Raw genomic sequence first — 23,852 nt, 5'->3', positions numbered from 1 at the left:
AAACTCAAAACTTAAGCCTGTTATGAGATGATGATGTGCTGATTAGTTTTTGAACCAAATCATGCACGAGAAAGAGGCGCGCTAGAGGAACATTCAAATACCGTGATTCTGCAATTAAGTATGAATTCTTCTCATCAATTGTTGTCATAATGACCTATTTCATGATCAGAAAGATCAGCATTGGTAAATGATTACTGAAATGTTAGAGAATAGTTCGGGTAACTTGATTCCTGGGGATCAAAGCCTACTGACTGTCACGTCCAAATTTTTTTCCCTGAGTCCGTGTTCTACAGGGCACTCACAAAGTCTCATGTGACCAGGTAGTGACTTGGCACTGTAATTTAATTTTGTTTCTCAGTACATGAGGGCTCACAGCATAGAGGGAATTGGATTTGAAATTTAAACTAGTTAGCCTAGAGGTGCACTGGTTTGGCATGCAACCCATATTGTTTCTCTAAGGCAACTTATAAAACGCAATTATTTGACAACCTCTACTTGAGAGTGATTAGGGAGTATAAAAGATCACAAGCAATAGATAGAAAAATTTAAAGGAGAACACAAGAATTACTCCAGTTGGTACCAAAGGTTGGCGATTGATTGGGTTAGTGCCAAAATCCAGAAGGAGAACAGAGTGTCAAACATTCTTTTATTATGTGCTGTTGGTTAAATTGGCCCCCTCCAACAGTACCTTCCCTGAGTACCACCTTCAGTGTGCTAGGTCACACGTGTGATTCTAATCTCTTTTTATGTTTGCAGTTCCAGCATGCATGATTCTCGGGCACGTCAGAGGAAGAAGCAAATAGAACAGCAAAAGGCACTGACTCTTAAGTTACAGAAGCAGGTGAGGTTAATTTTTTATATGGTGACCTCTTCTTTTAGGCTGATGTGCCAAGCACTTTTCATTATTCAGGTTCATCTTTTCTCCATTTCGATTTAGCGACTACATGAGGAAGGTCAACGGGACAAAGACCACATTGAGCTGCATCTGCGTGTACCTCTAGAGAAGGAAGTACCAGTGACTGCAGTTATAGAAGAAGTGCCAGTCAAGCCAGCAGAAGAGGAGTTCCCTGAGCTTACTAAGGTGACCCTTTCTTGCTACAGTCTCCATTGTTTGCTTTTTAGACTGTATAGATGCATCTTAATAAATCAGAATATCATTAAAAAGTTAATTTATTTCAGTAATTCAATTCAAAAAGTGAAACTCGTATATTGTATAGATTCATTACACACACAGTGATTTATTTCAACAGTTTATTTCTTTTAATTTTGCTGATTATGGCCTACAGGTAATGAAAACTCTAAATTCGGCATCTCACAAAATTAGAATTTTACATAAGACTAATAAATAAAAATGATTTTTAATACAGAATTGGTGGCCTACTGAAAAGTATGTCCATGTACACACTCAGTACTTGGTCGGTACTCCTTTTGCATGAATTAATTCATCAATGCGGCGTGGCATGGAGGCGAATCAGCCTGTAACACTGCTGAGGTGTTATGGAAGCCCAGGATGCCTTGATAGCGGCCTTCATCTCGTCTGCATTGTTGGGTCTGGTGTGTCTCATCTTCCTCTTGACAATAGGTCAGGCGAGTTTGCTGGCCAATCAAGCACAGTGCTACCATAGTCATTAAACCAAGTATTGGTGCATTTAGCAGTGTGGTCAGGTGCCAAGTCCTGCTGAAGAATAAAATCAGCTTCTCCATAATGCTTATCAGCAGAGGGAAGCATGAAGTACTTTAAAAATTTCCTGGTAGACGGTTGCACTGACTTTGAACTTGATAAAACACAGTGGAACAACACTGGTGTCACACACTCAGGAACCATCCTTTCACCAACTCAATGGTGTACAAACACCCTGTGTGATGAACTGAAAATTTCAAATTTAGATTTGCCGGTCCAAGACTTTCTTCCAGTCTGCAGTAGTTTACAGCCGGTTCGTCAAGGCCCTATTTTGTCCTTGAAGTAATGGCTTTCTTACTGCCACTCATGCTATCAGACCTGCAGCACAAAATCGCTTTTCTCAGCAGAAACTGAGACTTGCTTTTTTCGACCACAGTTAAGCTTTGCTTCAAGCTGTTGTGCTGTGAAATGCATATCATGCAAGCTGGTGACCCTCAGAAACGCATGTCTTTGGGTCTGCCAGATATCTTCCTATCAGAATTTCTTCTAGTTTCCAATTACCTTTGCATTGTGTAGGACACCACTGGACTCACTGACACTTTGATTTTTTTTTTATTTTTGCAGTTTTTCTAAATGAAAAGCTTCCATTTCTAAGTGGAATAATGCTCAGTCTCATTTTGTTTGTTGATTGCCATTATCACGGGCATTTATAACGTTCTACGGAGTAATTTTGTCCATGTAGTACTTCAGAGAGTGTGTAGTAACACAGTCTGTTCCAGCTTTGCTTTAAGACAGACGGAGGGATTTTAAGTAATCAACAGAAGTTGGGACACCTCTGCAAATTGCTTCCAATTTCAAAGGCTTAATTCACTTTGCTTTACAACATCTGTAGGTTGTTAACCTAGTAATTGCTCCCTGTAGAAGGCCCATTTGTAATATTCTGAAATTTCATTTTTCAGTTTTTGCATACATAAACTTAAAATTTAAACCTCTGGCAGTTTACTGCTTACCTTTTCACCATTTTAGGTTATTCATTGCATTTAAACTCCTTAAATTTTGAAAAAAAAAAAAAAAAACGGAAGAACTGAGGTGTTCTAAAACTTTTGACCATAGGTATATGGTCAATAAAGAACTTAAAACATACAATTTTAACCTGTGTGAACCGAGGTGTGTATAATTACTAAAAGCAAATGTAAAAAAGACTTGTGGAGCCCCAGCATCTCTATTATTTATTGATTACTATAATCTATACTTGTATTTTTGCCTAGGAATTTGTTTATAGCACTCTGAGCCTGCAGTGATTGAGGAGCACTATACAAAAATAAGTTATTTTATATTTGTGCCAACCTGCCACCTTAATTGTCACATGAAATTAAAAAAAAAAGGGAAGAAAAAATGTACAGTTTGTATAGAAAAGAAATAGAAAATATTCCCATTTTTCTTGCTTTACAGCCTTAAATGAAAACACACAAACCAATATTTTTTCCAGCTTTAATTACTCAATGCAATCTATAACATTCAAGTGAAAGATTTCACAGCTACAGTTCAGAAGAATTTTAAAAAGTAAAAAACAAGAAATTCTGAGATTAATAAAGGATCCCCCGTTCCTAAAATCAATCGGGTGTAAATGCCCACCATTTCCATTGCAGTCCTTGGTTACTGGCTTCCTTCCACCTGTGCTCAATTGTAATCCATGTGATTAGTGAAGCTGTTCCTGGAGCATTCATTCCCTTGCTTGGTAGTGCAACTGACTATGGGTGGCAAGCCACTTTGAAAAGATCTCAGGGATAGAGTTGTGGACAGACATAAGGCAGGAGATGGAGACAAAAGATCTCAAAGGCTTTATCAATCCCAAGGAGCACAGTAAAGTCCATCATAAAGAAGTGGCGAGTGTTTGATACTACTAGGACCCTCCCTGGATCCGGCCGTACCTCCAGGAGGAAACTGGTAAGAGAGGCTACCAAGAGGCCAATGGCCACTTTGAAGAAGTTACAGGATTTTAATGGCAAAGAGTTGTCATTGTGTGCATGTGACAACAATTTCACAAAAAGCGCTCCACAATTGTGGCTTGTTCAGGAGGGTCGCAAGGAAAAAGCCACTTCTCAAGAAAGGCCACAGTAAGGCTCGTTTGAGCTTTGCCAGAATGCACCTTGAAGATTCTGATGCCAAGTGGAAAAAGTTCTTATGGTCAGATGAGACCAAAATCGAATGGTACACCTGGCGGAAGTGCAATGCAGCTCACCATCCACAACACACCATACTTACAGTAAAGCATGGAGGGGGCAGCATCCTGTTGTGGGGGGCCTGGGGCTCTTGTTAGAGTAGAAGGATAAATGAATGGGGCAAAATACCACCAAATTTGTCAGGGAAAACCTGCTACCCTCTGCCAGAAAGTTGAAGATGGGCGGAATGTTCACCTTTCAACACGATAACAACCCAAAGCACACAGCAAACTTGACCACACAGTGGCTGATGGAGAAAAATGTGAATGTCCTTGTGTGGCCCAGACAGAGCCCAGACCTAAATCACACTGAAAATCTGTGGAAAGATTTGAAGATAGTAGACCACCAATGTTTGCCACCCAATTTGACCGAACTGGAACAGTTAAACTGTAAAGAAGAGAGGGGGGGTGGGGGAATATTGATCAATCTAGATGTGCAAAGCTGATGGAGACGTATCCCAACAGACTCAAGGCTGTCATTAAAGCAAAAGGTGATGCAACAAAATATTGACATTGGGGAAGTGATCCTTTATTCATCTCAGTATGTCTTGTTTTTGAATTTTTTTATAATTCTTCTGAACTGTAGCTGTGATATCTTTCACTTGGATGTTATAGATTGCATTGAGTAAGTAAAGCTAGAAAAATATTTGTGTGTTTTCATTTAAGGCTGTAAAGCAATAAAAATGGGAATATTTTGAAGGGGGGATTCTTTTCTATACCCACTGTATATTAACATATGAATGCTTAAGGTTTCAAACACTAACAAACTTGACTGTTTTCTTACAGTTTGCACATTAATCCAAGAAATTGAACACCATCTCAAAGTGTTTTACAAGTAAAATAGCCATAGTTCAATTGCTCTTTTTTTGTTTAGGCCCTCAAGTACCTTGAAGACTTAAGAGTTGTACAGAAATCTTGTAGCAGAGCTCAAACCTACTACCTTTTGGACATGGGTGTTGTGCATTAGGTGCTGGGTGCCTGTACCTTTGTGAGTCTGAGTGACAACATAATTCACATGAGTAAAATCTCAGAATTTTTATCTCTATTGAACGCTAAAGGTTGTCAAATCAGTTTTAAGCTTCTGTGCATGTGAAAGCTTTTCTTTGTATGGTTTGTATTGTATCAACTAGCAAAAACCAGAAAGGTGTTTATACATTATAACCATATCTGTATTGTTAAGTGAATGCAGAGAGCTTTTCCTATGCACCAGGGTGCACAAATTCTCTCTCTTTCTCTCCTTTGCACCAGCAAATGTAACTATTTTGTTTTTATTTATGATTTGCAGGAGATGGAGGAGGATGTACGGAAAGCACTTAGGGGAGATAATCCCGATGAGATCCTGAGTGAAGGTTTCCGTTTAACAATAACCCGCAAGGATATCCAGACTCTGAGTCACCTGAACTGGCTTAATGATGAGGTAAGTGCTTTGCTACTGACCTAGCTGACACAAAACCAGTCAAATAAAGTAACGCTGTTTGTTTAATGCAGAGAGTGAGAATAGTGTTCAGTATGTAACATTCCTGGAAGCTATGAAAAGCCTTTCTTCTTTTGTAAACCAAATAAAATTCCATCTTTTTTTTTTTTTTTTATGCAGGTTATAAACTTCTACATGAACATGTTAGTGGAGAGGAGCAAACAGACTGGCTTCCCCAAGGTTCACGCCTTCAATACCTTCTTTTTTCCCAAAGTTAAAAGTGCCGGTTTCTCAGCCGTCCGTCGGTGGACCAAGAAAGTCGACATTTTTGCAATGGACATCCTTCTCATTCCAGTGCACCTCGGTGTTCATTGGTGTCTTGCTGTAAGTAGACTACAAAGTTAAATGCCAAAAGAAAGACTTCAATGAGGACATGCATGTGTGTAATGGCGATGACTGTGTTTGTTAGTGAAAAGTCTTTGCCAAGTCCGACCACAAAATTCCCAGTTAGATGGAGATCTGTACTCCAACTCAACCACTCCAGAACATTCATATTGTTTTTCTGAAACAATTCCTGTGTAGCTTTTGGCTTTATGCCTGTGGTAGTTCACTTGGTGGTCCTCTCCCAAGCTGCAGGAATCTTGTAGACTGTATCAGGTTTTTCCAGAGGATTGCACCATATTTTACTGCTTTTGCTTTACCCTCACAAGCTTTGCAGGGCCTTCTGCAGGGAAGCTTCATGAGTGCCTGATGCTGCCACCACCATCATGCTGCATATTGGGAATAGTGTGGTTTTTAAAATATGCAGTCGTACCATGACATTTATTTTAATGGCAAAAGAACTTAATTTTGGTCTCATCCAACTTTCTTCTTGCGGACTTTCTCTGACAAACTCTAGCCAGGATTCCGTGTGTGTGTGTTCTTTTTTTTTTTTTTCTTCTATTAAGCTGTGACTAGTGAAGCACCCGCTTGCTGTCTGCTCAGTCTCTCCAAACTCGGCTGTTTTAGCCTGTAACTCCTTCAGAGTTATCAGAGGTCTTTACTTGGCCTCCCTCACTACTCTTCTTTGGGCTGTCCACAAAAAGTGAATAATTGTGCACAATCTATTTAGATTTACAGCTGTGCATTACAGTAATCCCTCCTCGATTGCGGGAGTTGAGTTCCAGAACCCCCCGCGAAAGGTGAAAATCCGCGAAGTAGAAACCATATGTTTATATGGTTATTTTTATATTGTCATGCTTGGGTCACAGATTTGCGCAGAAACACAGGAGGTTGTAGAGAGACAGGGACGTTATTCAAACACTGCAAACAAACATTCGTCTCTTTTTCAAAAATTTAAACTGTGCTCCATGACAAGACAGAGATGACAGTTCCGTCTCACAATTAAAATAATGCAAACATATCTTACTCTTCAAAGGTGTGCTCGTCAGGAGCAGAGAATGTCAGAGAGAGAGAAAAAGCAAACAATCAAAAATCAATAGGGCTGTTTGGCTTTTAAGTATGCGAAGCACCGCTGGACAAAGCAGCTGCAAGGAAGAGAGCAATGTGAAGGTAGTCTTTCAGCATTTTTTAGAGGAGCTTCCGTATGCTCTAGGCCAGTGTGCGAACAGCCGCCCTGCTCACACCCCCTCCGTCAGGAGCAGAGAATGTCAGAGAAAAACAATCAATCAAAAATCAATACATGCCCTTCGAGCTTTTAAGTATGCAAAGCACCCTGCGGGAAGCATGTTGCTTGACAAAGCAGCTGCACAGAAGGGAGCAACCTGAAGGTAATCTTTCAGCATTTTTAGACGAGCGTCTGTATCGTCTAGGGGTGTGAACAGCCCCCCCTGCTCACACCCCCTCCGTCAGGAGCAGAGAATGTCAGAGAGAGAGAGAGAGAGAGAGAGAGAGAGAAAAGCAAACAATCAAAAATCAATACGTGCTGTTTGATCTTTTAAGTATGCGAAGCACAGTGCGGGAAGCATATCGCTTGACAAAGCAGCCATATGTAAGCCCAGCAAGGAAGAGAGCAATGTGAAGGTAATCTTTCAGCGTTTTTTGAGGAGCGGCCGTATCCTCTAGGGGTGCGAACAACCCCCATGCTCACAATATAGTTGAGGAGTTTTATTTAATACGTAATACGTGGTTGGGTAGCTTCTCAGCCATCTGCCAGTAGCGTCCCTTGTATGAAATCAACTGGGCAAACCAAGTGAGGAAGCATGTACCAGAAATTAAAAGACCCATTGTCTGCAGAAATCTGCGAACCAGCAAAAAATCGGCGATATATATTTAAATATACTTACATATAAAATCCGCGATAGAGTGAAGCCGTGAAAGTCGAAGCGTGATATAGCGAGGGATTACTGTACTCTTCTTTGGTTGATTTAACTGGATGGCAAGGAATATTCAGGGACTTAGATATTTTCTTGTCTTAGTCTTATGACTTGTGCTTTTCAATTGCCTTTTCGCTGAGTTGCTAGGAGTGTTCTGTAGGTTAGGCCAGTGGTTCTCAATCTGTGGGACGGGCCACCCTAAGGGGGTGCGAAGATGTGATAAAATGAAAACAAGAATCGAAAATATAAAAAATACATCTATTGAAACCATGACAGTGACTCTCCACAGGTTGGACCTTCCAGATGCAGGTGCATTTATAAATCACTCTGCTGAAACCTCAGACAGACCTCCATTGAACGTATTCGGTGACTTCTAAAACCAGTTGGCTAAACCAATTAGGGGTGCAAGCAATTATCTTGTGTTTCACATTTATAATTAACTTGGATCTTTTTGCATTGATCTGTTTTCACTTTGACATTAAGGAGTCCTTTTCTGTTGATCAGTAACAAAAATGCCAAAGGAAATCCCTGGTGATTCATAGCTGCATAACAAAAAAAATATGTGAAACCTTCTAAGGGAAAGAATGTTTTATACACACTGTATTTCAACATTGAGTTTTAGGTAGATATGTGTGTTCTGAGTATCCTGGAACATAATTTGACAACTTTCAGCACAATGTTGGTCCGTGTGTTGTGTCTGTGACACACATCTCTCTATTATAAAAAAAAAAAAAAAAAAATCTTGGGATAAGACGAGACTTTTTTTCCTGCAACGAGACGTGATCTTTTGAAGAGAGACGCTTTCACATCCCGCGAGACGGTCCAGTCACGTCAAACTTTTGGAAGCAAGTCCCGTGAGATGGTGACTTTTGCAAGTCACGCCCTACTTACAACCATTTTCAAACAAGACCACGGTCATCTAACCTTTCAGTTGTTGGAATGCTTTTGGCAGACACACTTCCTGTGCTCTCAGCACTTAAGCGAGACTAGACTTTGTGCCAAGAGATTTAACCACGGCCAGGGCTAGAAAAAGACCAAGTAGAATGTTTTAAAGAATTCAAAAACATTGGCGAGATGCACATGCAGAGCAGGTTAGAGATAATGGAAGTAGGAAAATTTGAAAGGCTCAAAAAAAATGATAATAAGGATCACATTAGCACAGACAAATGGAAAATATTACTTGGTGAAATAACAGAACAGTGAAAAGTGATCGAATATTGTCTGGGGGAGAAGAGAGACAAGGCAGTGAGACAAATGGACAGCTGCTGTACATGCTTTTAAACGTTCGAAGTACTGCATGAGATGCATATCACGCGGCACGGCAGCAGCCAGCAGATGATCGATCAAAGAGGAGGTAAAAAAATGAAGAACTATTTGTTTCTCATTGTATCACCGTTTAAGAGGAGTTTCTGAGGAGCGGCCGTGTCTCCTTTGGGTTAGCGGGTTGGAAGGGGTTGTGAACGAAGTCCCCTAGTGTATTAAAAAAAAAAAATAGTGGTTATTGGAAAAACGATTAACAATAACATTGACACACTTGTTCCTTCTGTGATTATTTTATAAGTGTTGCCATCAGCTTAGTAGCCGTAGTGTTTTCTCTTGTGCTTCTGTTGCATCTTAAAATGCAGTTAATTATTTTGTATATTAAGTTGGATTTTTGATTTTTAATATTTAGGTGGTAGACTTCAGAAAAAAGAATATCTCCTATTTTGACTCCATGGGTGGGAGCGACAATGAGGCTTGCAAGACAATACAGTAAGTATGCTGCTTTTCTTTTGTTTTCAAGCGTGTCCCATTCTGCTCCATTCTTGTGCTGAAGAGAGTTTTACGATAATGGAGACGAAAAATACACTTATAAGACATGCCTTGCGCCTGTCAAAGTCACATTACACAAGGTTTTGACGGTGGTGTGTCAGATTTGCTGATTGTAGTCTCTGATCTTGTCGTTGCACCACGTCAAATTACATGTAGTCTTGAGAGGTCAGACATGATTCTCAAATGAGAATACACATCTGGGGACAACCCGTTGAAAATTGTGTAATGAATTGCAGCAAAATCTTACACTGATAAAGGCTCCACAACTCCAGGACTTCTTCCTAAAATTCCCACCACCTGTTTCCCTCCAGTCTGTGCATTTTAAACCGCTGCCGGAGAGAGCAAACTATACTGGACCAATGATGAGAGAAAATAAAAAGCAAAAATTTCTGTTATCCATTCGGGAGCTCAGTAGTACTGAGGTCACTGATACATTAATAATTAATTTGCAAGTTATAATGAGTGCTGTGACAGTGCAGGCAGACTGAGACTCTCTTACACACACGCACAAAGTAAACCACTGCAGCTACTGGGCTCCACACATTTGAGGAGTGCATCTGTCTGCTACAGTATCTTTCTGTCATTTTAACGATTGCATCAAATAACAGCACAAAGAGTTTAGATAAGCATTATGGTCTGTGGCTGTTGTGAAAGATGAATGTTCTCTTTGTTCCCTTGTACTAATTATTGTCTAAAAAGTTAAGCAGAAGTAAGCTTTAAAAACATGCTTTGCTGAGCAAACAGAAAAATATTTGTCCAAAGGACTCAAGGTCTAAGCATTCCACACTGAGACTGCCTTATCACGTTTTCCCTTAGTTTACATCTGAATGCCATAACAAAGGGGCCAATAAATCAAGTTGCAAAAGGGGTGTTGGAGGGGCTCAAGGATTATGTATAATAAAGTGTCGACTGTTGCATTTCATAATGATATTAAATCACGCATACTAGGTGGGGTTCAGAAGAGCCCTGACGCTGTCAAGTAATATTGATTGCCTGTTTTTCTGAAACCTGCTCACTGTGACGATGAGAAAATAAAGCTGCTATTTGACCACACCTGCTGTCTTGTCTGGTGTCTTCGTCCACAGTTTACTTTGTGTCAAAATGCTGTGGCTATTTTTTCATGGCATGTTTGTGTTTCCAATTAGACAGTAATGTTAGATTTCTTTAGGTATTCATTTAGACGTACAGCCTCATCTGTGTATCTGCTGATGGTGTTAGGCAGATTTGTTGATTTGGATATTTTCGGCACTGAAATCTAAATTACCTGTGGCTTTTCATTATCCTCTCTTAGCTCCAGTCCTTTTGACGGAGTGTGACATACCGTTCACTTCAACTGTGTTATTTTGCGGTTCATATTTTCATGCTTACACTATTGTCGTAACGCTGAACAACAGAGAGCACACATAGCACCTACAACAATACATCATTCGTGTTTACCATTTGTCCATTGATGCCGTTGAATCCCAGTGTATAATTTGATGCTACAGAGTGCTTTTTTTTCCCCTTGTATCAGGTTATTTATTTTTTTTAACATGTTCTCATCTGCACACGTGACACACATTTATATGTCTAAGGCCGGGTTTATACTTCACGCAACACGACGCATGCTGCAGCTGGACGCTCCTGCTACGCAAGCGTTTTACTGTTTATACTTGTGCGCGTACTTTACGGGAATCTGGAGGAATCCACCAGGTGGCAGTGCAAGATATTATCACGGTGAGAACTGTTTTGGTAATGCTGTGTTGTGAATTGCCTCAAACACCCATTAAATTCCGATGACACCTTACCGCAATATCTCTGAAAAAGATGTTTAATGATTAAATCCATCAATACAGTGATTTATCCATTCCAGCAAGTGTTGGGCAGGAGGCAGAAACAATCCCTGGACAGGGCATCAGCTTATCGCAAGGTGAATACAAGCGCACACATACACTGGCATCATTTTAGTGTCACCATATCTTTGGAAGGAAACAGGAGCACACTGTGGAAACCCAGCAGGAAAACATGTAAACTCCAGGCAGGGAATACCAGCGACGTGACTCCCTGTGAGACAGCAGTGCTAACGCTGTGCCACCATGTCACCCCCATGTGTGTCATTATTAACAGCATTCATTATTTACACAAAATTAACGATTTATCTGTAAAATGTAACACACATACTTTAATACATTTCATCATGAAAGTGATATCAAGTATAAATCTTAGGATTCTAAATGTGCAGAGAGTTGGAATATCATACATTTAATGTGTTCTGTGTGGTGATCTACTGCTGTTTGCCACTACTGTCAGGACCGGAGGAAGCCCCAGAAAAAAAGACGGCACACAAGACGGTATGTGAGACTTTTAAAATGTATCATGTCATTACGAACGGAATATGCGACGCTTGAATATAAAAGCACCACAAATGCATTTTATGTCAGCATTTTGCTTCACCACATCAAACCAATCAAACATCGAAGTGGGCACATCGATCTCATAGGATCCGCAAAGCGGCTTTCTGTCACATGTAGATAGTAGACAGAGACTCTGACGTAACATTCCAACTTTTAGCACACTGCTCCCCCCGACTTTTTGCTGGTACTGCAACTCGCGCACGCATCGCGTTAATTTCCGAGGACCTGCTCAGATTACGCGTCAAATGAACGCTGGGAACGCGTGGCAGCCATGATGCGGGCATGTACGCGTTTTGAGCGTGAAGTATAAACGAGCCTTAATAGGAGACTTTTTATGACTGCAGACAGTGCATTGTAAATCAAAGCTTGCTCTGTGAGGCCAGGTTAACAAGAGCACCTTTGATCTTTGGAGTTCAAAGTCATCGCCCCTTCTTGAGGCATTGGATCGCTTTAGAAATGTGACACTCGGTGACCCGTCTAATAGTTCACACCCAGTTTTAAGCAAAATTCACTCATCCTCATTGTCTCCAGACATTTATATTATGCATTTGGCTTCAGTGAGACTAAATTACACAACTAAAAATCACAGCCATTGACACATTTACAAACAGAGCACTGATCTTCCAGCACGTGTGCTCACCCCTTTTTCTGACAGCATAGAGCAACGCTTTATGAAATTTAACAGCTGTAGTGAGTTCAACAGCAATCTCTGCGATTTAATTCTCCTTTCCGTTCTGTTGTGGCATGTAAAATACGAGACATCAGACAGCCAAGCTTCTCTTCTATTTGTGAGAGTAACACGCATGTTCCTTATTCCTTGTCACAACATTCTGTACGTTGTACTTCCCAATTACCATTCGCAAATCCGACTAATGAGAAAATCAAGCCTGTTTTATTTGGATTTTATCCAAGACGATCTCGGACTAGTTCATGTTAAATGAGACGATTGGCTTCACAAGAGTGTGCCACTGAATGTCTCTTGACTGGCTACGATTATGTAAATGAAGGCTGTAACTGAAAATTGCTGGAAAAGTAATCCATTGTTATATAGTCTTTACCAGCATTTTTGTCTTTGAAGCTTTTGCAAGAATAATGGAAAGGAATTCTTTTATAGGTAAGAGATTTTTAGTGATAAAAGGAGGAAATGCCCTCTTCTTCTGTCTAATAGTATTTACCTTTGAAATAATTAATGAGTGTTTGGTTATATCTAATAGGAAATACCTGGAGCAAGAGAGTCTGGACAAAAAAAGCACCAAGTTGGATACGACTGGTTGGGTCCTACACTGCAAGAAACGAAACGTAAGTGAACCACAGTTTCACAATATTCTACAAACAAGGAGAAATGGGGTTAACCTATTGAAGTGGAAGCTGTACTACAAGGGGTTTTCATGAAAAGGTACATTTGAGTATAGAGGATGGTGTGATATATATTTATACATACTGTGGGAGGAATAAAAATGAGCCAGGGATCTTCTTAAATAAATGTAGTCATTAACAACACACACTGTGGCATGTTGGGACATATTTCATATTAAAACACATGCTATACCTTCCTGAGAGCCTCTGTATTATCATTTGCCTTTAAACATTTGTTGTTGTGCATTGTTTTGGGGGGAACAAAAGCTAGAAACTGGAAAAAAAAAAACCAAAAGTAAAATCATTGTAATGAAAATTTTAAAATAACACATAATGGATGCTTTTTAAATATAACCTAAAAAAAAGTGTTATTTAGTGATCAAAACACATCCTGATGCAGTTCATCATAGGCTTGCTAACAAGCTTATAGATGGATCTTGTGTGCTAGAACAAAGAGAGACTACAACATGCAGTGCGATGAGTTCCAGTGAGGAAGACCTGAGAGAAGCTGACTGCTCCATAACAAAATAGCGTGTTTCGTTTTCTGTCTGGAATTGTTTAGCTAGACACTTCGTCAGGCCAACTATAACTATTCAGAAATTTACAAAACTGTAAAGGCAGAGAAATTAAGAGAATAGGTAAAATTTTGAAACAGGTGGTGATGTAAAAAGCAAAAGATGTTGAAGGTTTAAAGCCATCTCATGCAGGGAAGACCTCTGTCTGAAATGTATGGCCCTAATAGACCACGAAAAACACGTGGAAAGTATCAGAAGAATTTTGGAAGTGAGACAACAATCTTTCTAGAAGAACGTTTACAACAATGTTGTCTTTTTCTTGTTTTGTGTCTAGCAGAGGTGTTAAAAAGTCACTGTTCTCTGCCAAAACTGCACCCTGTTTGTCATGTCTTGCTTGACCTGATTGGAGTTCAGAATTAAACCCTAGAGGGAATCTGAATCTCGCATTAAATTCCAATGAACTGGGAAATATGTTTCCACTACTTATTAACGGAGTCTCAGTGTTTATGGAAATTTGTAGTAAGTTATCTAATTTTTTTTTTGTTTTGTTTTTGATGATTTGCTGACCATTAATTTGTTGTTAAAACTATTGTAATCCAAATTTTTTGTAATGTTTGGCTTGGTCTATTACCCCCATCCTTGTATTTTTCATTCTTTCCCCTAGAATGGCTCATATACAGATTAATAAAGACCTAAGACTTTTTTGATCAGTCTTTTTTTTATTTAGAGTTTAGCACTATATGTTTTAATTTACGCATTACCTTGTCTTAGTGTGAACCAAAATTCCATTCATTTGTCAAAATTATAGAATATTCGATATATCTAGCCCAAACTGGGCCATTCAACCCAACTAAGCTCACCAGTCCTGTTCACTTAATTCTTCTAAAATAACATCAAGTTGAGTTTTGACCTGAGACGGACTCCTTTGGTACTGTGTCTCTACGGAGAATCCTTGGGTGCCACTGGTTTGACTTTGTGTTGCTGACGGAGTCCCAAATGAGGCACATTACCTGCATCAGTTACGGCACTACAGCCATGTTAGCGTGATTCCCCGAGGGCGATCCAGCTTGCAGGATCCTCATTGTTGGGGAACCAACTCTGGCTGGACCAGGCCAAGGGGTCACCTACATAACACCTGGCTGCGGCAGATAGATGGTCATTTCCGGAGAGTGGGACTGGACCGTGTGTCTGCCTGGGGGGTTGCCCACCAGGATCCCAAGCTGTTTCGTTGTATGGTGGGTATGGCCACATGCTGTTCTCCCCAACTTGACTTGACTTTTGAGTTTTGAAGGTCCCTCACGTCCTCCTGTCTACCCCACTACTTGATCGCTTATTCCTTGGCTCTCTGTGTAAAGAAAAACTTATAATGTTTGTGAGAAATTTCCCCTTACGTTTCCAGCTGTGTCCCCGTGTTCTTGATAAACTCATTTTAAAGTCACCGTCTCAGTCCACTGAACTAATTCACTTCATCATTTTAAACACTTCAGTCAGGTCTCCTCTTCATCTCTGTAAAAGCTCAGCTCTTTTAATCTTTCCTCATAGCTCTTCTCCTGTAGCCCTGGAATCAGCCTGGGTCCATTTTGTAACCTGGTGACCAAAACTGCACACAGTATTCCGATGAGGCCTCCCCAGTGTGCTATTAAGCTTCAGCAGAACCTCCTGTGACTTGTACTCCACACATCAAGGCGCTATATAATCTAACATTCTTTTAGTCTTTTTAATGGCTTGTGAACACTGCCTTGCAGTTGATAGTGATGAGTCCATTATAACTCCTAAATATTTCTCACGAGGAGTACTTTTGATTTTCAGACCTCCCGTTATGTATTCAGTCCTAACCTTTTTATTTCTTACAGGGACTACTTTACATTTGCTTACATTAAATTTCATCTGCCACAACTCTGCCTAAGCCTGTATGCTGTGCAAGTCCCTTTGTGATGATGCATTGGATTCTAGATTATCTGCCAATCCACTTATCATCTGTAAACTTAACCATTTTATTACTTATATTATTAATCAGATAATATATTCATATTAAAAATCCTCTTTATTAAAAAAATATGATCCTAAATGAGCTCAATGGAAACATGTATCCATTTTCCACTATTGAGCTACTCTGGGTTTCATTGATTGGTTTAGCCTTTTACTTGTCACCTTTTCTGGGGCAACAAACAAGAAGTGTTTGTATGTATGAAGGCTTCATTCATGGGATGTTATGCATAGGAGTAGATATGCACCAAGTCTTACATGGCACTACTCCATCAATATAAATTGACACCATGAATGCAGATACCAAAGAGTGAGTGGTGGATTAGCATCTATATATATATAATTCAATAAGCCGGGAGACAAGTAGCCACCCATGGAAAGCATGCTGGAAGGGGCGTGGATTCACTAAACCGCCGACAAGCAAGACGCCAATGGCGCACGCAGGAAGGAGCCACGCCCACCAACTCTTAGACCATTGGATACGACGAAAAAAAATCACAGAGCCACGCCCACCAACTCGGACGCGACGCCTCGGAAAACATGCCGTCATTTCTGTTTGTCTGTGCCACAGTCCACTTGCAGCTCTGAGCCACGTTGACTTTTCATTAGTCAACCTCAGTGGAACCTTGGTTCACACACAGGCAGCGCGCGCGTGAGAGAGCCGCGCACACACAGGCAGCGCCAGAGAGACACAGGCAGCGCCAGAGAGACAGAGACAGAGGCAGCGACAGAGAGACAGAGCCGCACACACAGGCAGCGCCAGAGAGAGACAGAGGCACACATATGCAGCGCGAGAGAGAGAGCCACACACACACACACACACACACACACACACACACACACACACACACACAGGCAGCGCGCGCGCGAGAGAGAGCCACGCACACACACAGAGGCAGCGCCACAGAGAGACAGAGGCACACACAGGCAGCGCAAGATAGAGCCGCGCAATCCTTTAAAACTGAAGTTAAAACACAATGAAGGAAGCAGTCTTTAAAAACCAATAAGCCCTGTGCCTCTTTTTCATTAGCGTCTCACCTGCTTCAGGCCCTGCAACAGTCGAGACGCTCTCTCTGCAGCTGACCTTCTCTGTGCCTGACTCCACTACTGTCAGTTGCCTGATTAAAAATGGCCTTTTGAAGGGGAGTAATGGACCCGCTATACCACAGGAACACATTGCCTTCGAGCCTGCTCTCGCTCACTCTAACGTACCGGCTTTCTCTCTCTCTCCTCACTCGCTCACACACTGCACAGGGGAGAAATGCCCGCAGCACGACTCCACCCGGAAACCGTTTCAGCCACACTTCCACGCCCCTCGCTACACTGTGAGTGCGATGATTATTTATTTAAAAATGGGCTTTTGAAGGGGAGCTGTGGACCCGCTATACCACAGGATCACCTGTGACATTGCCTTCACATTGTTTTCCTTTTATTTATGATCCTGTTGAGCAGATCAGACACCCAGGCAAACACTGAATAATCAATAGCTGCAACCACTTTGCCCGCCCCAACTCCTCACCTGAGTCGGTTTCGTCTGTGTTCAGCAGTGTTTCCCAAACTCGGTCCTGGTGAACCCCTGTGGATGCAGGGTTTTGTTCCAACCAGATTCCTAATCATTAATGCCGGTGAAACTCATCCGGGATAAGTCGGTTTTTCAACCGCAGACGTGTAGCACATTAGTCTAGCAGACTAGCTGGATGTAAAAATGTCATTGACGAAACTGTTGCTCTCAAACTTCGCAACATGGCTGTTGGCTTTGTTTGCCAACATTGGGATAATGTCGACGACGTGGTCACAAACTGGAACAACTCACCACACAAGGACGCCCTGTCTCTCGAGGCATTCACACTGCCGGAAGATAACCATGGGATACGCAGAAAACAGCCATGTCAGTCAACGCAGATCAGACACCCAGGCAAACAACACTGAATAATCAATAGCTGCAACTACTTTGCCCGCCCCCACTCCTCACCTGAGTCGGTTTCGTCTCTGTTCACCAGGACCGAGTTTGGCAAACACTGCTGAACCCCTGTGGCTGCAGGGTTTTGTTCCAACCAGATTCCTAATCATTAATGCCGGTGAAACTCATCCGGGATAAGTCGGTTTTTCAAACGCAGCCGTGTAGCAGATTAGTCTAGCAGGATGTAATAATCCGAGATGAATGCGCGCTGAGTGAAAAGCCAATATATGTTGAGTCTACAAAACATGATCAGCAAGTCTTTGATAGGCTGCAACAAAATGATGAAAGAATGGGCACATTTTTTTCACACAAGCTGGGTGGGTGGGTGTTAGTTAATTAATTACTCGAAGGATTTCAAGATTTAATATACACAAGCGGTAACACTGTAAAAGCGGCCCAAACCAGAAAAGACGGCTGGCAAAATGTGGCTGACAAATTAAACGTGTGTGCATTGTACTTACTGAAAGCAGCGTTACGGATTTTGCAAATGTTCATTTTTTTCCCTCTGCTTAAAAAACATTAAAAAAGCAGCGTGATTATGCGGCGTATACTACGCGCGAGTTGGTATGCAGCGTGTAAAACAGTTTGTCGCGGATAATTTGACAATTAATAAGGCACAGGGCCAAACTTTCAAAAACATGGCTAGCGGCTCATACGCTCGCACTGATTATGTCCCTGCCCTTTGTACGCCCCCCCCTCGGTACTACCATGGTTGGATGACTTGGTGGATTATATATAGAAAAGCAGCCAAAACCGCAAACAACAATGAAAAGTCTACGTGACTCACACGTGCATATGGACTGTGCAAAGAGGAAAATGACTCAGGTGACGAGTTGGGGGTGGGCACATGAAATGTTACTTTTCTTGGTGATTTATTACATTTCCGATTTTTCAAATGTTAATTTTCTCCCTGTGCTTAAAAATCATTAAAAAAAGCGGCCTGATTATGCGGCGTATGGTATGCCGCGGGTTGGCTAGTAATAAATAATAGGCATTGATAAATAAGCATTATCCAATGTGAAATTTGGGCTGGACTGAAAATGATTGGACAAAGGCTGCAAAATGCCATTAGGTGTTGTCCATTAACATAAGCAAGAGTGTCAAAGTATCTTACCTATGTTAAGCTATGTATAAAAATGTCTTTGAGCCTAGAAACAGCAGCTTTCTTCTCGTACAGAGCACAGATTTATTATGCGTTAATAAAGTCACTTAAACCAACAGCTTTTACCTCTGCGTGATTTCCTAGCTTTGAGTATTACTGGTTTGGGATTTTATTCTTTGACGACTTCCAAAATCTTAAACTGAATATGTGCTCTTTTGAAATATCTGAAAATGGTTTAAAAGTGAAAAGTCGCCTCAGCTGAATCCAGTCTCTTTCTTGCAAACCACTCCACTTGTGGCATGCAGTTGCCACTAACTTAAAAAAAAAAAATTGCATTTTAGGTCAGCTTATTATCCTGTTGTTGCTGTCAGTCTGTAAGCCCTCCATACTGTGTAAATTGCAAGAGCATGTTCACTAAGCTGTGGCACTGAGAATGAAGGCCACAGAAGCAGAATGGCATTACTGGCCAGAACATCAAATATGACAGTGTTGTAGATAGATAGATAGATGGATAGATAGATAGATAGATACTTTTATTAATCCCAAGGGGAAATTCACATACTCCAGCAGCAAAAAATATTAAAGAGTAATAAAAAATGCAGGTAAAAAACCGACAATAACTTGAATAATGTTCAATGTTTACCCCCTCTGGTGGAATTGAAGAGTCGCATAGTTTGGGGGAGGAATGATCTTCTCAGTCTGTCAGTGGAGCAGGACAGTGACAGCAGTCTGTCGCTGAAACTGCTCCTCTGTCTGGAGATGACACTGTTTAATGGATGTAGTGGATTCTCCATAATTGATAGGAGCCTGCTGAGTGCCCGTTGCTCTGCTACGGATGTCAAACCGTCCAGCTCTATGCCAACAATAGAGCCTGCCTTCCTCACCAGTTTGTCCAGGCGTGAGGCATCCTTCTTCTTAATGCTGCCTCCCTAGGACACCACTGCGTAGAAGAGGGCACTCGCCACAACCATCTGATAGAACATCTGCAGCATCTTACTGCAGATGTTGAAGGATGCCAGTCTTCTAAGGAAGTACAGGCGGCTCTGTCCTTTCTTGCACAGAGAATCAGTATTGGCAGTCCAGTCCAATTTATCGTCCAACTGCTCTCCCAGGTATTTATAGGTCTGCACACAGTCACCTCTGATGATCACGGGGTCCATGAGGGGCCTGGGTCTCCTAAAATCCACCACCAGTTCCTTGGTTTTGCTGGTGTTCAGTTGTAGGTGGTTTAAGTCGCACCATTTAACAAAGTCCTTGATTAGGTCCCTATACTCCTCCTCCTGCCCACTCCTGATGCAGCCCACGATAGCAGTGTCGTCAGCAAACTTTTGCACATGGCAGGACTCCGAGTTGTATTGGAAGTCCGATGTATATAGGCTGAATAGGACCGGAGAAAGTACAGTCCCCTGCGGCGCTCCTGTGTTGCTGACCACAATGTCAGATCTGCAATTCCCGAGACGCACATACTGAGGTCTGTTTGTAAGATAGTCCACGATCCATGCCACCAGGTATGAATCTACTCCCATCTCTGTCAGCTTGTTCCTAAGGAGCAGAGGTTGGATGGTGTTGAAGGCGCTAGAGAAGTCTAGAAACATAATTCTTACAGCGCCACTGCCTCTGTCCAAGTGGGAGAGGGATCGATGTAGCATATAGATGATGGCATCTTCCGCTCCCACCTTCTCCTGGTATGCGAACTGCAGAGGGTCGAGGGCGTGTTGGACCTGTGGCCTCAGGTGGTGAAGCAGCAGCCGCTCCATGGTCTTCATCACATGTGATGTTAGAGCGACAGGCCGGAAGTCATTCAGCTCACCAGGACGTGATACCTTTGGGACTGGGGTGATGCAAGATGTTTTCCAAAGCCTCGGGACTTTCCCCTGTTCCAGGCTCAGGTTGAAGATGCGCTGTAGAGGACCCCCCAGCTCTGATGCACAGACCTTCAGCAGTCGTGGCGATACTCCATCTGGACCTGCTGCTTTGCTGGCACGAAGTTTCCTCAGCTCTCTGCTCACTTGTGCTGCTGTAATTGTGGGTGGGGATGTCTCTCCTATGTTGGTATCAGCAGAAGGATGTGTAGAGAGTGCAGTACTCCGAGGTGAGAGTGGGTTAGGGTGGTCAAACCTGTTAAAGAAGATGTTCATTTGGTTTGCTCTCTTCACGTCTCTCTCAATGGTGGCACCCCGCTTCGAGCTGCAGCCAGTGATGATCTTCATCCCATCCCACACTTCCTTCATGCTGTTGTTCTGCAACTTCTGCTCCAGCTTTCTCCTGTACTGCTCCTTCGCCGCCCTGAGCTGGACTCGGAGTTCCTTCTGCACGTGCTTGAGCTTATGCTGATCACCGTCTTTAAAAGCCCTTTTTTTCTGGTTCAAAAGGCCCTTGATGTCACTTGTAATCCTTGGCTTGTTGTTAGCATAGCAGCGTACAGTTCTTACTGGAACTACAGTGTCCATACAGAAGTTGATGTAGTCAGTAGTGCAGTCAACAACCTCCTCAATGTTCTCACTATGTGATCCCTGCAGGATATCCAAGTCTGTAGTTCCAAAACATTGTCTCAGAGCATTCTCAGCCTCCGGGGTCCACTTCCTGAATGATCATGTGGTTACAGGTAGGACTCTTACTTTTGGTTTGTAGTGAGGCTGAAGCAGAACCAGGTTATGATCTCCTTTCCCAAGCGCAGGCAGCGGGGTGGCGCTGTATGCGTCTTTAACGTTTGCATACAGTAAATCAATAGTCTTATTTCCCCGGGTGTTGCAGTCCACATACTGGGAGAATGCAGGTAATGTTTTGTCCAGCGTCACATGGTTAAAGTCTCCAGCGATTAGCACATGTGCCTCGGGGTGCTGCGTTTGTAACTTAGCAACAGCAGAATGGATGATGTCGCTCGCTATCTCCACGTCCGCCCGAGGAGGAATATACACGATGACAACAATGACGTGTCCAAACTCTCTGGGCAAGTAATAGGGACGCAGACTTACGGCCAACAGTTCGATGTCCCTGCAGCAAGTGGAGATTTTGACTTTGTAGGCATTGATTATAGCCATGTTGCTAATTCAGGACCTGCTTTGTTGAAAATCCTGAGACAAGAGTTCCGCTGTTCTTCAGTAAATGGGAATCAAATCTTGATTGAACTATACGAGGTGAGACACAAAAATAACCGGGCTTGGGGCTTTCCTAGAAAACCGTCTGGATATCGGCCGGATATGAACCATAGAACTATATACTCTCCTACACGCCCTCTCAAACCGCCAACCGGCAAGGTATATCCTGTGAATATCCCAGTCAGTATTTGCATAGCAATCGCTACACAAGTTGCCATAACAGTGTCGGGTAAAAAAAAAAAAAAAGCGAACAGCAAGACAAGACAACGCTCCCGCGCACAATGCTTTTTCCATAAAGCAGTTTTTACTGACAAAACCATTCCTGTCCTCGATCATCCTCCCTGTTTGCCTGATTTAGCTCCCTGTGATTTTTACTTGTTCCCCGAAAATCAAAAGTGAGCTGAAGGGAGCATATTTTTCTTCAATGGATGAAGTGAAGACAAAAACGGCAAGTCTGTTGAAGAGCCTCAAGCAAGAAGACTTCCAGCACTGTTTCAGCAATGGAAGATACGTATGGAGCGGTGTAGAGATCGGGAAGGGGAGTATATAGAAGGTGACCATGTTTAGAATGCTGTAATTCAGCAATAACTATATATTGTTTTTACCAATCCGGTTATTTTTGTGTCTCACCTCGTATGTTCTTAGATTAAAGTTAGCTACTGTACCTCATTCAGCCTTTTTAGAATAGTGGCTACTGATTCTTAGAGCGCTAACTTTACATTGACACCTCAGAATGAATTTGCCATCTTCAATCACCAATTCAGCATTTGGCTTTGAGTTTTGATCAGAATCACTGACATTAAAATGTCTTCTTAACATCTACCTGGTCAAAGAGCTGATAGATTTTGACTTGCCTTTATCCTTCAGTTGGCTACATTGGTGCAGCACCCATCACCATTGTTATTTCTATTGCTTACTTTTATGGTTCATTTTAACTGTACAGTATTTATAAATATGTGCAGTTAAAGACAAAATTAACAGCTTCTCACCCCCCCTCAGTAGAAACGGAACATTTTCCTAAAGTTCTGTCCAATGCTACCAACATTCGAGAGTAAAAATTCATCAGTGTAAATTTCGTACATTTTAGACTTTGTAAAAATCTCCAAGGTTACTGTATAACATGTTTTGAAAATTTGGGCAGTCAAAATTATTATTCCACATTCAAATTCCTCGGGAGAAAAGCTAGCAAGTTCAAGTTTCAAACCCAACCTGGACCCCATATGACTTGAATGCCGCAATCAATCCACACTGAACTATACTAAATGGACTCAGATAAGCAGGGACAGTGGCACTTGAAGGCTAGATTGAGATTTACATTCTTTGTAACAAGTCATGTCATCAGGCCAAAAACCCAAGAAACAAGTCTGGGCCTCAGAACGAAGGTAGTTGATGTCTATCTGAAGGAGGAAGGCTGTACCGCCATTTCCAGGTGTTTCACAGTTTTTAGAACAGCTGTATGTTGCATCATGGCAATGTACATGGTTTTAGGTCGCTGTTGGGTCTTCCAGCAAGCTAATGACCCAAAGCATACATTGAAGTTCACCCACAACTTGTTAAAAGACAATATCAAAGTCTTGGAGTGGCCTTCTCAAAGCACAGATCTCATTCCTATTGAGAGTCTTTGATGGGAACTCAAGATTTAATATCCATGCTTGAAAACTATCTAACCTGGGTGATGTGGAGCAATAAGCCATGGAGGGATGGGCTAAACATCCCTTAGGAGTTATGTGCTAATCTTGTTAGAAATTACAGTGGGAGGTTGGTGCCAGTTATCAGTCAGAAAGGTTCTCTATCGCTGATTCATTGGCAGGTTGCTAATCATTCTGACATTGCCATTTGTTTTTGTTTTTTTGTGTCAAATTATTGCACCAGTAAAATATTTGAGGATTTTGCCTTTATTCTTTTTTTGTTAATTGCACTTTTGGTACTAATCAAAGGCTCTCATTTTTTTTTTCATTTCTTTTTGGGAGCTAGTAATTCTACCCTTAACTGTATAAGATGTGTGTGCTAGTAAATGCATATGTGGTACCTATATGATAGAAGCCAGTTTCTGTCATTC

General features: G+C 41.8%; 1 protein-coding gene across 1 annotated transcript in view; it reads left to right on the top strand.

Annotated features, from left to right (window-relative positions):
* senp1 (SUMO specific peptidase 1) overlaps nucleotides 1-23,852 on the top strand; it is a 94,682-nt gene that overhangs the window by 56,006 nt on the left and 14,824 nt on the right. The window contains exons 11-16 of the mRNA XM_028798574.2: nucleotides 757-841; nucleotides 938-1,081; nucleotides 5,128-5,259; nucleotides 5,437-5,640; nucleotides 9,244-9,323; nucleotides 12,991-13,075. Of these exons, the coding sequence (XP_028654407.2) occupies nucleotides 757-841; nucleotides 938-1,081; nucleotides 5,128-5,259; nucleotides 5,437-5,640; nucleotides 9,244-9,323; nucleotides 12,991-13,075 (730 nt within the window). The remainder of the gene's footprint in view (nucleotides 1-756; nucleotides 842-937; nucleotides 1,082-5,127; nucleotides 5,260-5,436; nucleotides 5,641-9,243; nucleotides 9,324-12,990; nucleotides 13,076-23,852) is intronic.

Source organism: Erpetoichthys calabaricus, chromosome 3 (assembly GCF_900747795.2).
Source record: "Erpetoichthys calabaricus chromosome 3, fErpCal1.3, whole genome shotgun sequence".
NCBI lineage: Eukaryota > Metazoa > Chordata > Cladistia > Polypteriformes > Polypteridae > Erpetoichthys > Erpetoichthys calabaricus.
This window is presented reverse-complemented; position numbering and strand designations above follow the sequence as displayed.